The 14,387-nt window shown below is 34.9% G+C and overlaps 1 protein-coding gene across 4 annotated transcripts in view; it reads right to left on the bottom strand.

The window, feature by feature from the left end:
- Positions 1-14,387, bottom strand: part of LOC110449436 (kinesin-like protein KIN-14E) — an 85,377-nt gene that overhangs the window by 52,922 nt on the left and 18,068 nt on the right. The window contains exons 4-5 of one of the 4 annotated variants that reach the window (XM_021496308.1): positions 4,941-5,120; positions 1,061-1,102 (exon numbers count right to left, since the gene is read on the bottom strand). The exons of 2 other annotated variants lie outside the window; for them this stretch is intronic. In XM_021496308.1, the coding sequence (XP_021351983.1) occupies positions 1,061-1,102; positions 4,941-5,120 (222 nt within the window). The remainder of the gene's footprint in view (positions 1-1,060; positions 1,103-4,940; positions 5,121-14,387) is intronic. One more of the 4 variants, XM_021496309.1, reaches the window with a different exon arrangement.

The following is a 14,387-nucleotide window of genomic DNA, read 5'->3' on the forward strand; positions in this document are numbered from 1 at the left end:
TGTTCACAAGTAAAATCAACTGTAGGAATATCACATGTTCACAAGTAAAATCAACTGTAGGAATATCACATGTTCACAAGTAAAATCAACTGTAGGAATATCACATGTTCACAAGTAAAATCAACTGTAGGAATATCACATGTTCACAAGTAAAATCAACTGTAGGAATATCACATGTTCACAAGTAAAATCAACTGTAGGAATATCACATGTTCACAAGTAAAATCAACTGTAGGAATATCACATGTTCACAAGTAAAATCAACTGTAGGAATATCACATGTTCACAAGTAAAATCAACTGTAGGAATATCACATGTTCACAAGTAAAATCAACTGTAGGAATATCACATGTTCACAAGTAAAATCAACTGTAGGAATATCACATGTTCACAAGTAAAATCAACTGTAGGAATATCACATGTTCACAAGTAAAATCAACTGTAGGAATATCACATGTTCACAAGTAAAATCAACTGTAGGAATATCACATGTTCACAAGTAAAATCAACTGTAGGAATATCACATGTTCACAAGTAAAATCAACTGTAGGAATATCACATGTTCACAAGTAAAATCAACTGTAGGAATATCACATGTTCACAAGTAAAATCAACTGTAGGAATATCACATGTTCACAAGTAAAATCAACTGTAGGAATATCACATGTTCACAAGTAAAATCAACTGTAGGAATATCACATGTTCACAAGTAAAATCAACTGTAGGAATATCACATGTTCACAAGTAAAATCAACTGTAGGAATTCCTCATATTCACAAGTAAAATCAACTGTAGGAATTCCACACATTTCAAAATATATACACAAATAAAATCAACTCAAGAAACTTAATGTTATAAAAAATTTGAATAAGCAAAAAGCCAATGTTAAAACATTGACCAAAATCACAGCAAATATAATTCAGATACTTTTTTCAGACGAGGTATGCACAAACAGTCAATTAAGCAGGTGAAAGAACCAAGAATGCATTTCCTGTTTAAATGAAGTTAGTTTATCCCAACACCATTACTATGATAAGGAAGTTCGACAACAATCCCTCACCTTAGACTGTTGGGGAACAGTCTGTTCGTCATTGTTTGAAGCCTGGTTGAAGGAGACCAAACAGAAAAAGTGAGATATGATACAGAAACAAGCTTATATTACTCACATCTTCAATTATGTTAACTTTAGATAAGAAGTTCAAATGCTTCCATGAACAGTGACCATCATCTTCAATTACTTATTGACTCAAAGAATTCAAATAATGGGGAAACTGACAGGACCATTTGTACGCTTGGTGAAATTGAAAATTATTTAAAAATGTGTAAGCCAATTAAAAGTCAATGAGGCTATTTTGAGTTAAATCAAAAGAAAAAAACAGCATCTGCTCAGGGCTACGAGAAGGTTGATTCAAATCAAGTTCTGTTACCACTGGCCGAGTGGTCTCAGCCGAACAGTTAACCAGATTATTGGTGTTCTAGTTTCAAATGTTCAAGGGACTTTATTGGTGTTCTAGTTACAAATGTTCAAGGGACTTAATTGGTGTTCTAGCTACAAATGTTCAAGGGACTGTATTGGTGTTCTAGTTTCAAATGTTCAAGGAACTTCATTGGTGTTCTAGTTTCAAATGTTCAAGGGACTTCATTGGTGTTCTAGTAACAAATGTCCAAGGGACTCTTTTGGTCATCTAATTACAAATCTAGTTACAAATGTTCAATGGACTTTATTGGTGTTCTAGTTACAAATGTTCAAGGGACTTTTTGTCATTTAATTACAAATCTACTTACAAATGTTCAAGGGACTTGATTGGTGTTCTAGTTACAAATGTTAAAGGGACTTGATTTGTGTTCTAGTTAAAAATGTTCAAGGGACTTTTTTGGTCATCTAATTACAAATCTAGTTACAAATGTTCAATGGACTTTATTGGTGTTCTAGTTAAAAATGTTCAAGGGACTTTTTTGGTCATCTAATTACAAATCTACTTACAAATGTTCAAGGGACTTGATTGGTGTTCTAGTTACAAATGTTCAAGGGACTTTAATGGTATTCTAGTTACAAATGTTCAAGGGACTTTAATGGTATTCTCAAAGGACTTGATTGATCATCTAGACTTTATTAGTATTCTAGTTACAAAATTTAACGTTCCTTGGAATGAATTGGTACTTTAGTTATAATTATCCCTGGGAATTTATTGGTGTTCTAGTCATAAATGTTAAAGGGACTTTATAGATGTTCTAGTTACAAATGTTGCTGGAAATTTACTGGTGTTAGAGGAACAAACACTCTTTAAAATTATATCCGTGCTCTAATCACAAATGTCACTTTATCCATGACGAAACAAACAATGTAAACTCTGACAGACACCAGACTGAAAAAATCCAGTAACGGTAGAGTTTCTGTAGAACTACATATAGGTGTCTTAAGGAAAACAAATAACTTATCATCACACACAACCATTAAACACCTGATACAAATATACTTTATAAACAGTTGAAATTACAGCTGTGTTACATATCTCTGTATATGTTTGTAGTGTAGATTACAGCTGTGTTACATATCTGTATCTGTTTGTAGCATAGATTACAGCTATGTTACATATCTCTGTATCTGTTTGTAGTGTAGATTACAGCTATGTTACATATCTCTGTATCTGTTTGTAGCATAGATTACAACTGTGTTACATATCTCTCGATCTATTTGTAGTGTAGATTACAGCTGTGTTACATATCTCTGTATATGTTTGTAGTGTAGATTACAGCTGTGTTACATATCTGTATCTGTTTGTAGCATAGATTACAGCTATGTTACATATCACTGTATCTATTTGTAGTGTAGATTACAGCTGTGTTACATATCTTTGTATCTATTTGTAGTGTAGATTACAGCTGTGTTACATATCTCTGTCTCTGTTTGTAGTGTAGATTACAGATGTGTTACATATCTCTGTATCTGTTTGTAGTGTAGATTACAGCTGTGTTATATATCTCTGTATCTGTTTGTAGTGTAGATTACAGCTGGGTTACATATCTCTGTATCTATTTGTAGTGTAGATTACAGCTCTGTTCCATATCTCTGTATCTATTTGTAGTGTAGATTACAGGTGTGTTACATATCTCTATATCTATTTGTAGTGTAGATTACAGCTGTGTTATAAATTTCTGTATCTAATTGTAGTGTAGATTACAGCTATTTTACAAATCTCTGTATCTAATTGTAGTGTAGATTACAGCTGTGTTACATATCTGTATCTTTTTGTAGTGTAGATTACAGCTGTGTTACATATCTGTATCTTTTTGTAGTGTAGATTACAGCTGTGTTACATATCTCTGTATATGTTTGTAGTGTAGATTACAGCTGTGTTTCATATCTCTGTATCTGTTTGTAGTGTAGATTACAGCTATGTTACATATCTCTGTATCTGTTTGTAGCATAGATTACAGCTATGTTACATATCTCTATATCTATTTGTAGTGTAGATTACAGCTGTGTTATATATCTCTGTATCTGTTTGTAGTGTAGATTACAGCTGTGTTACATATCTCTGTATATGTTTGTAGTGTAGATTACAGCTGTGTTTCATATCTCTGTATCTGTTTGTAGTGTAGATTACAGCTGGGTTACATATCTCTGTATCTATTTGTAGTGTAGATTAGAGCTGTGTTTCATATCTGTATCTGTTTGTAGTGTAGATTACAGCTGTGTTATATATCTCTGTATCTGTTTGTAGTGTAGATTACAGCTGGGTTACATATCTCTGTATCTATTTGTAGTGTAGATTACATCTGTGTTACATATCTCTGTATCTATTTGTAGTGTAGATTAGAGCTGTGTTTCATATCTGTATCTGTTTGTAGTGTAGATTACAGCTGTGTTATATATCTCTGTATCTGTTTGTAGTGTAGATTACATCTGTGTTACATATGTCTGTATCTGTTTGTAGTGTAGATTACAGCTGTGTTATATATCTCTGTATCTGTTTGTAGTGTAGATTACAGCTTATCTAATTGTAGTGTAGATTACAGCTGTGTTATATAACTCTGTATCTATTTGTAGTGTAGATTACAGCTATTCTGTTTGTAGCATAGATTACAGCTATGTTACATATCTCTGTATCTGTTTGTAGCATAGATTACATCTATGTTACATATCTCTGTATCTATTTGTAGTGTAGATTAGAGCTGTGTTTCATATCTGTATCTGTTTGTAGTGTAGATTACAGCTGTGTTATATATCTCTGTATCTGTTTGTAGTGTAGATTACAGCTTATCTAATTGTAGTGTAGATTACAGCTGTGTTACATATCTGTATCTTTTTGTAGTGTAGATTACAGCTGTGTTACATATCTCTGTATATGTTTGTAGTGTAGATTACAGCTGTGTTTCATATCTCTGTATCTGTTTGTAGTGTAGATTACAGCTTATCTAATTGTAGTGTAGATTACAGCTGTGTTACATAACTCTGTATCTATTTGTAGTGTAGATTACAGCTATTTATTCCATGGCACCAGCATGTATGTACGCTTCATAAATGTTAAAAGATATTTTACTGCAAGAGTGTTATTTTGTCAGAAATTTACGGCCAAATATGTCTCAAAAGGCTAAAGGTTAAAAATCTCACAGAGCAAAATCATCGCAGTGTGTCATATATCCTATGATGAATGACTTCAATCCTCAGTATCCTAAGGATGCAGACTTCAGGTATGAAATACAGGACATGTTTGCAACTATCTCATTTTCATGCACTATTTACACGATTTTAATTAGAAAATTGATGAGAAAACATATTGATATTTAAACAAAAGGAAGAGTTGTTTATATAGGCCTGAGTATGAAAGGTAAGCGCAAAACACTGTATTAGTTGCCACTACAATGCTAAACCAACAACATAGTTAATTCAAGAGACACACGAAATCCTCCTCCCGCTACAATGATGCTGGTCTCACCTGTGCCTGGGACGACGCACTGACTTGCGACTGCGACGGAGGCTTCTCGGTGGAAGGAGGACTGACCGGTTGAGGTGGATCAACTGGTTGAGGTGGATTGGCTGGCTGGGGTGGATTGGCTGGCTGGGGTTGATTGGCTGGTTGGGGTGGGGGTACTTGCTTTTTAGTCCTTTTTGACAGCTGGTTAATACAATAAGTTCCATCCATGACTTAAGTTATCCTTGAGATGAATCAGCCAGATTTGCCACATTGAAATCATATAGTTTTTTGTTTTTTTTATATAAAATCACGAGAAACTGAACAAATGTTAAATGTTAATTTAAGTAATTAAACATTTCCTACAGTCAAGCTTGTTTATATATTGAATGATCAATTATGTGTACCTGATATACCTAGATATCTCATATCTCATGATATCCAATGAGAAGTGATTATGTATGGAGCTACCAAGCCAAGGTGATTGATTTGTAACGTATGAGCAGGGGTCAACCAACAAGAAAATATTATATAAATGTATATAGAAATATTCAATGCAAGATGAGAAACAATTCATATATATAAACATCCAATGGAATATAATAGCTTACAGATATCTTAGATATCCAATTTGTGATGGTTACAGTATATATTAATTTTCATGACTGAAATATATAGATAAACACAAAGAGCTCAAACCATATATATGTTAGACTTCATTAACACATGAGAATGTATATCTCTATATCTGTTTGTAGTGTAGATTAAAGCTATGTCACATTTCTCTGTATCTATTTGTAGTGTACATGACAGCTACATTACATATCCCTGTATTTATTTGTAGTGTAGATTACAGCTGTGTTACATATCTCTTTATCTGTTTGTAGTGTACATGACAGCTATATTACATATCCCGGTATTTATTTGTAGTGTAGATTACAGCTATGTCACATTTCTCTGTGTAGATTACAGCTGTGTTACATATCTCTGTATCTATTTGTAGTGTAGATTACAGCTATGTTACATATCTCTGTATCTATTTGTAGTGTAGATTACAGCTGTGTTACATATCTCTGTATCTGTTTGTAGTGTAGATTACAGCTGTGTTACTTTCCTGTATCTATTTGTAGTGAAGATTACAACTGTGTTACATATATCTGTATCTATTTGTAGTGTAGATTACAGCTGTGTTATATATCTCTGTATCTGTTTGTAGTGTAGATTACAGCCGTGTTACATATCTCTGTATCTGTTTGTAGTGGAGATTACAGCCGTGTTACATATCTCTGTATCTGTATGTAGTGTAGATTACAGCTATGTTACATATCTCTGTATCTGTTTGTAGTGTAGATTACATCTATGTTACATATCTCTGTATCTGTTTGTAGTGTAGATTACAGCCGTGTTACATATCTCTGTATCTGTTTGTAGTGTAGATTACAGCTATGTTACATATCTCTGTATCTGTTTGTAGTGTAGATTACAGCTGTGTTACATATCTCTTTATCTGTTTGTAGTGTAGATTACAGCTGTANACAGCTATGTTACATATCTCTGTATCTGTTTGTAGTGTAGATTACAGCTGTGTTACATATCCCTGTATTTATTTGTAGTGTAGATTACAGCTGTGTTACATTTCTCTGTATCTATTTGTAGTGAAGATTACAACTGTGTTACATATATCTGTATCTATTTGTAGTGTAGATTACAGCTATGCTATATATCTCTGTATCTATTTGTAGTGTAGATTACAGCTATGTTACATATCTCTGTATCTGTTTGTAGTGTAGATTACAGCTGTGTTACATATCTCTGTATCTGTTTGTAGTGTAGATTACAGCTGTGTTACATATCTCTGTATCTGTTTGTAGTGTAGATTACAGCTGTGTTACATATCTCTGTATCTGTTTGTAGTGTAGATTACAGCTGTGTTACATATCTCTGTATCTGTTTGTAGTGTAGATTACAGCTGTGTTACATATCTCTGTATCTGTTTGTAGTGTAGATTACAGCTGTGTTACATATCTCTGTATCTGTTTGTAGTGTAGATTACAGCTGTGTTACATATCTCTGTATCTGTTTGTAGTGTAGATTACAGCTGTGTTACATATCTCTGTATCTGTTTGTAGTGTAGATTACAGCTGTGTTACATATCTCTGTATCTGTTTGTAGTGTAGATTACAGCTGTGTTACATATCTCTGTATCTGTTTGTAGTGTAGATTACAGCTGTGTTACATATCTCTGTATCTGTTTGTAGTGTAGATTACAGCTGTGTTACATATCTCTGTATCTGTTTGTAGTGTAGATTACAGCTGTGTTACATATCTCTGTATCTGTTTGTAGTGTAGATTACAGCTGTGTTACATATCTCTGTATCTGTTTGTAGTGTAGATTACAGCTGTGTTACATATCTCTGTATCTGTTTGTAGTGTAGATTACAGCTGTGTTACATATCTCTGTATCTGTTTGTAGTGTAGATTACAGCTGTGTTACATATCTCTGTATCTGTTTGTAGTGTAGATTACAGCTGTGTTACATATCTCTGTATCTGTTTGTAGTGTAGATTACAGCTGTGTTACATATCTCTGTATCTGTTTGTAGTGTAGATTACAGCTGTGTTACATATCTCTGTATCTGTTTGTAGTGTAGATTACAGCTGTGTTACATATCTCTGTATCTGTTTGTAGTGTAGATTACAGCTGTGTTACATATCTCTGTATCTGTTTGTAGTGTAGATTACAGCTGTGTTACATATCTCTGTATCTGTTTGTAGTGTAGATTACAGCTGTGTTACATATCTCTGTATCTGTTTGTAGTGTAGATTACAGCTGTGTTACATATCTCTGTATCTGTTTGTAGTGTAGATTACAGCTGTGTTACATATCTCTGTATCTGTTTGTAGTGTAGATTACAGCTGTGTTACATATCTCTGTATCTGTTTGTAGTGTAGATTACAGCTGTGTTACATATCTCTGTATCTGTTTGTAGTGTAGATTACAGCTGTGTTACATATCTCTGTATCTGTTTGTAGTGTAGATTACAGCTGTGTTACATATCTCTGTATCTGTTTGTAGTGTAGATTACAGCTGTGTTACATATCTCTGTATCTGTTTGTAGTGTAGATTACAGCTGTGTTACATATCTCTGTATCTGTTTGTAGTGTAGATTACAGCTGTGTTACATATCTCTGTATCTGTTTGTAGTGTAGATTACAGCTGTGTTACATATCTCTGTATCTGTTTGTAGTGTAGATTACAGCTGTGTTACATATCTCTGTATCTGTTTGTAGTGTAGATTACAGCTGTGTTACATATCTCTGTATCTGTTTGTAGTGTAGATTAGAGCTGTGTTACATATCTCTGTATCTTTTTGTAGTGTAGATTACAGCTGTGTTACATATCTCTGTATCTGTTGTAGTGTAGATTACAGCTGTTACATATCTCTGTATCTGTTTGTAGTGTAGATTACAACTATGTTACATATCTCTGTATCTGTTTGTAGTGTAGATTACAGCTGTGTTACATATCTGTATTTGTATGTAGTGTAGATTACAGCTGTGTTACATATCTGTATTTGTTTGTAGTGTAGATTACGGCTGTGTTACATATCTCTGTATCTGTTTGTAGTGTAGATTACAACTGTGTTACATATCTCTGTATCTGTTTGTTGTGTAGATTACAGGTGTGTTACATATCTCTGTATCTGTTTGTTGTGTAGATTACAGGTGTGTTACATATCTCTGTATCTGTTTGTAGTGTAGATTACGATTACAGCTGTGTTACATATCTCTGTATCTGTTTGTAGTGTAGATATCAGCTGTGTTACATATCTCTGTATCTATTGTAGTGTAGATTACAGCTGTGTTACATATCTGTATCTGTTTGTAGTGTAGATTACAGCTATGTTACATATCTCTGTATCTATTTGTAGTGTAGATTACAGCTATGTCACCTTTTTCTGTATCTATTTGTAGTGTAGATTACAGCTATGTTACATATCTCTGTATCTATTTGTAGTGTACATGACAGCTATATTACATATCCCTGTAGTTATTTGTCATTTAGATGACAGCTGTGTTACATATCTCTGTATCTATTTGTAGTGTACATGACAGCTATATTACATATCCCTGAATTTATTTGTCATTTAGATGTCAGCTGTGTTACATAACTCTGTATCTATTTGTAGTGTAGATTACAGCTATTTTTCCAAGGCACCAGCATGTATGTACGCTTCATAAATGTTAAAAGATATTTTTCTGCAAGAGCGTTATTTTGTCACAAATTTACCGCCAAATGACTTAAAAGGCTAAAGGTTAAAAATCTCACAGAGCAAAATCATCGCAGTGTGTCATATATCCTAGGATAAATGACTTCAATCCTCAGTATCCTTAGGATGCAGACTTCAGGTATGAAATACAGGACATGTTTGCAACTATCTCTTTTTCATGCCCTTTTTACACGATTTTAATTAAAAACTTCAGAAACCAACAAAATACCAATTGATGAGAAAACTTATTGATATTTAAACAATAGGAAGAGTTGTTTATATAGGCTTGAGTATGAAAGGTAAGCGCAAAACACTGTATTAGTTGCCACAACTATGCTAAACCAACAACATACAGTTATTTCAAGAGACACACGAAATCCTCCTCCCGCTACAATGATGCTGGTCTCACCTGTGCCTGGGACGACGCACTGACTTGCGATTGTGACGGAGGCTTCTCGGTGGAAGGAGGACTGACCGGTTGAGGTGGATCAACTGGTTGAGGTGGATTGACTGGCTGGGGTGGATTGGCTGGTTGGGGTGGGGGTACTTGCTTTTTCGTCCTTTTTGACAGCTGGTTAATACAATAAGTTCCATCCATGACTTAAGTTATCCTTGAGATGAATCAGCCAGATTTGCCACATTGAAATCATATAGGGTGTATTTTTTTTTTATATAATCAGGAGAAACTGTACAAATATTAAATGTTAATTTAAGTAATTAAACATTTCCTACAGTCAAGCTTGTTTATTTATTGAATGATCAATTATGTGTACCATATACCTAGATATCTCATATCTCATGATAACCAATGAGAAGTGATTATGTATGGAGCTACCAAGCCAAGGTGATTGATTTGTAACGTATGAGCAGGGATCAACCAACAAGAAAATATTATAAAAATGTATAGAGAAATATTCAATGCAAGATGAGAAACAATTCATATATATAAACATCCAATGGAATATAATAGCTTACAGATATCTATAGATATCCAATTTGAGACGGTTACAGTATATATTCATTTTCATGACTGAAATATATCGATAAACACAAAGAGCTCAAACCATATATATGTGTACTTCATTAACTCATATAAGAATGAGTATTAATCATGATCAAATGTTCAAATTTTTAAAACTATACAAAACCAAGGAAGGAGTCAGTGATGAAACACCTGCAATGTTATTATTTTTCACATATTATATATATCTAAAACACAACCTCAGGATCAACTAGAACTGCAAGCCATAGGCCTACCTACCATACACCCTGCTCAACTTTTTTTTTTTTTTTTTTTAGCAAATCAGAAGTCAATTAGCTTTCATCTTGAATCCCTAAAATAAAAAGTCAGCCTTCTGTTATAAAATTATATGTATCACTCCCACAAATGTATAACAAAGTTGGCTTTATAGAACTAAAGTTATAACCACAGATGTCTCAGTCAGCATAAGTGAGGTGGCTATCTTGAAACCTGAAACATTAAAGTTTGCTTTTTTAACATAAAATGTATATCCCCTATGTATTACTCCCACAAAGTATCAACAAAGTAATGCCCATAGACATTTAGTTATTACATTTATTCTCTCAGCCAATCAGAGGCAATGGTAGCCACCTTGAATCCAAATCACAGGTGACGTAAAAGTTAGTGTCTATGACACCAAAACACTTGTTTCAGACAGGTGTCTCACCATTGTCTGCTGTTTCCTCAGTAAAACTACAGATCATTGATAAATTAGTACAGATGTATTGAGAAAATAAGCACCCAATAAGTTAGTACAAATGTATTTTTCGAAAAATAAGCACCCAAAATTAGCAAACCACACATGAATGATACACAATACAGTCTGGAATGAAATCAACACTAAAGAATAAGAATGATATAAATCAGATATAGATCTTCAGAGTATGTTTATAGCTTGATGTATTAGTTATGTACTTATTAAGCACTTAACATCATTAACACAACAAGACTGGTTATTAACAGCCAACCTTATTTGAATTAGTGAAAATAAGGCTGGTTATTAACAGATGCTGTAAAACCTAATAAAACTAATAAACCGGATAATTCAAACACACTTTTTGAACAATAAAAACAATAATTCTCTGTCTAATGATAGTTCAAACCTTCCTTACCCACATTTCGATTGTTCAAACACAAAATTATTGATCAATTTTTGCTTTGCCATGGGTGTTATATTAATGACCGCATCTACCAGTGAAATGAGCACGATGGAGAAGAACCCCTTGTAATTGTAGTAAAGGGAACAACTCTTCGGAGGAGCCTATCCGGTAACATGCTTGCCACTTTAAATTCTCCATGAACTGGTCTGAGATCTCACGCCAGCCTTCAGGGGTTGTCGGGAAGATCATCGCCTCGTCCAGGTACTCGTCAATGATGGCTTGGCAGACTTCTCTCACGACCAGTGAATACCAGGTGTTGCGTGGTACTCTCCAACCAAAATTCATAGTCGTGAACTTGGTCCCAGAGGCGAGGTGGCAATCTTCAGGCCAGGATCCAGGGGCTCCCTGTGCTAGGTTCTTTGTTTGGTGATCCTGGGACTAACTCACTGTACCAGCTCTGGTACATCTCTGGAGGCGTTCTGAGGAAGTTCTTGAAGGCCATCTGTTCCTCACTGTGGAGCTCCACTAGCAGCTGGTCATACATGCCAAACTGCCGCCGCCTGCTGATCCATGGTCTCACCCAGACTGCTCGAGGTACTTGAGGTATTCTTCTTCTTTCGTCCTTCTAGCCTGGATCTGGTGAAGTGTCAACGCTGTCACCTGGTTCTGGTGTTGGAGGCAGTAACGGCTATTTGACAATCCTGAATCCACAGGTCCACAACCCTCGGTGACAAATGAAGGAATGACAGGCTGGTAGTCTGTGCCTCTATTTATATGCAAAATGCACAACGGTAGCAGTACAGTATCACATCGTTAAGAACGGTAGTACATTGGCAGCGCATCAGTACTACTTTGGTGGTATTCGGTAGTACTACAGTATCACATAGGTACCAGAACGGTACACCGGCCATCTGATAGCCGCTGATCCATAACAGGGCGTAATTTGTGTCGCCTACCGAAATGTGTCAAGGTCAAGTGATACTATTCACCGACAGGAACTCATCAGCAACTTATTCTGGACTGAACCGGCAATAATACAAATTAAAGCTTAATAAAAGGGACTCCTTACAGTCAAGTACATGGCAGTTATAGATACCACTTTCCAATACATTTGAGTTTGCAGATGCTCAGTAAACAATATGGAATTGTATATTTCATGGATTAAATGTGAAGATTTGTAGTCAACTCAGCTTCAAATATATATACACATCCTAGCACACCTCGGTAACTGTTAGAACACTATCCGTAGCAGAAAACTCAAAATAAATGTTACTTAAATAAGGGCACCCCTTCTCTCAATTACTGGTTCCTTGCACCCTTATTAGGACAAATACAGTATTGTACCTATGGAAATAATCAATTACTTCCTAAATATTGATCTCTCACTTTGGCACACCTCATCAATGAAAGCACATCAATATTTGAACTTGTATTGATGTACCAAGGGTGAAAAGGGCGGCTTAACAGAACTCTATCACTGTAAATGCTACACTACCTTAAAGGACAATGGGACACTACAATATCAGGACAATGGGACACTACAATATCAGGACAATGGGACACTACAATATCAGGACAATGGATCATTCCTTCATAACGACAATGGGGCACTACCATATAAGGACAATGGATCACTCCCTTATAAAGACAATGGGACACTACCGTATAACGACAATGGGACACTACCGTATAACGACAATGGGACACTACGCCTACAATATCAGGACCATGAATCAGTCCCTTATATCGACAATGGGACACTACCATATAAGGACAATGGATCACACTCTTAAAAGGACAATGGGACACTACCATATAACAACAATGGATCACTCCCTTATATAGACAATGGGACACTACCATATAACAACAATGAATCACTCCCTTATAAAGACAATGAGACACTACCATATAAGGACAATGGGGCACTACCATTTAAAGATAATGTTTGATGTTACAATTTTACCAAATGTAAAATTCCCTGATTGTTCAAATAACTCTTTAACAATGTTATTCACATCAACTGCCTAGCTAGGACTCATAGACAGTGTACGTTACATCTACAAACACACAGGGCAAACCTGAAAGCGTTGGAAAAAATAGGTCTATAATTAACCTCAAGATGAACATTAGGATCAGATAATCAATCACTCAATCTCCCCCACCCCCCACCCCTCAAAAAACAATAAATAATATCAGTAAATGAAAACATTTCAAATTCCTTTCCATTACTGTAAGTAAGCTGAGTGTAGTCAGTTAAGCCAGTACATTGAGTAGAGTACTATAGCCCAGAACAGTATAAGTGGCTAGGTTCTACAGCCCATTTCTCTCCCGCTGTGATAAGGTATCTATATACCTGGTACCCGACTTCCCATACAATTCCTATACACACAACACCTGTAAAATCAGTAAATATGATATATCCTACTTATATTAGCTGTACACTGGAACAGCACGAGTAGGCACATTGACCACAATTACCGTGTACATGGTCTGGTCATTTTACTTAATACAAAGTAACAGGGTCGGTACATTTAATGTGTTTAGTCAGTAATAATCCTTGGTCTATCAAGATCCAACATTAGGTCAATTTATACTGGTGGTATATCAATTACAAATATTTATACTATGTAAACATGCCCTGGAAGTCAAAGTGTGATTTTCTCACAAAATATTTTGGTATTATTTGATTTTTTGTGTGTGACAATATATCAGATTTAAGATCCCATGCAAATAAGTGTCATTGTTTGACATTTTTTTATAAATAGTAACAATGCCCTTGACCTTGGAACCCTGAAATATGAACTCAATTAATTTATTCTCAATGTTTGTACATTATGAAGAGTGGTGTCACTAAATGGATTAAAACAATTTCTATATAAACTCATTCACCCCTGAAGTCACATTTGAACTCTTTTAATACAAAGGTTGGAATAGTGCATTATGAAACATCAGAGAGGTGAATGAGTTAAGAGATACCTTGGCCATGGAAACTTGATGTAAAGTTTGATTCAAATCTGTTAGGAAATATAATTAAAATCACCTTTGAGCAATGGCACTGAGTTGGGGGGGGGGGGGGG

This window comes from Mizuhopecten yessoensis, unplaced genomic scaffold (genome assembly GCF_002113885.1).
Source record: "Mizuhopecten yessoensis strain PY_sf001 unplaced genomic scaffold, ASM211388v2 scaffold4611, whole genome shotgun sequence".
In the NCBI taxonomy this organism is placed as follows: domain Eukaryota; kingdom Metazoa; phylum Mollusca; class Bivalvia; order Pectinida; family Pectinidae; genus Mizuhopecten; species Mizuhopecten yessoensis.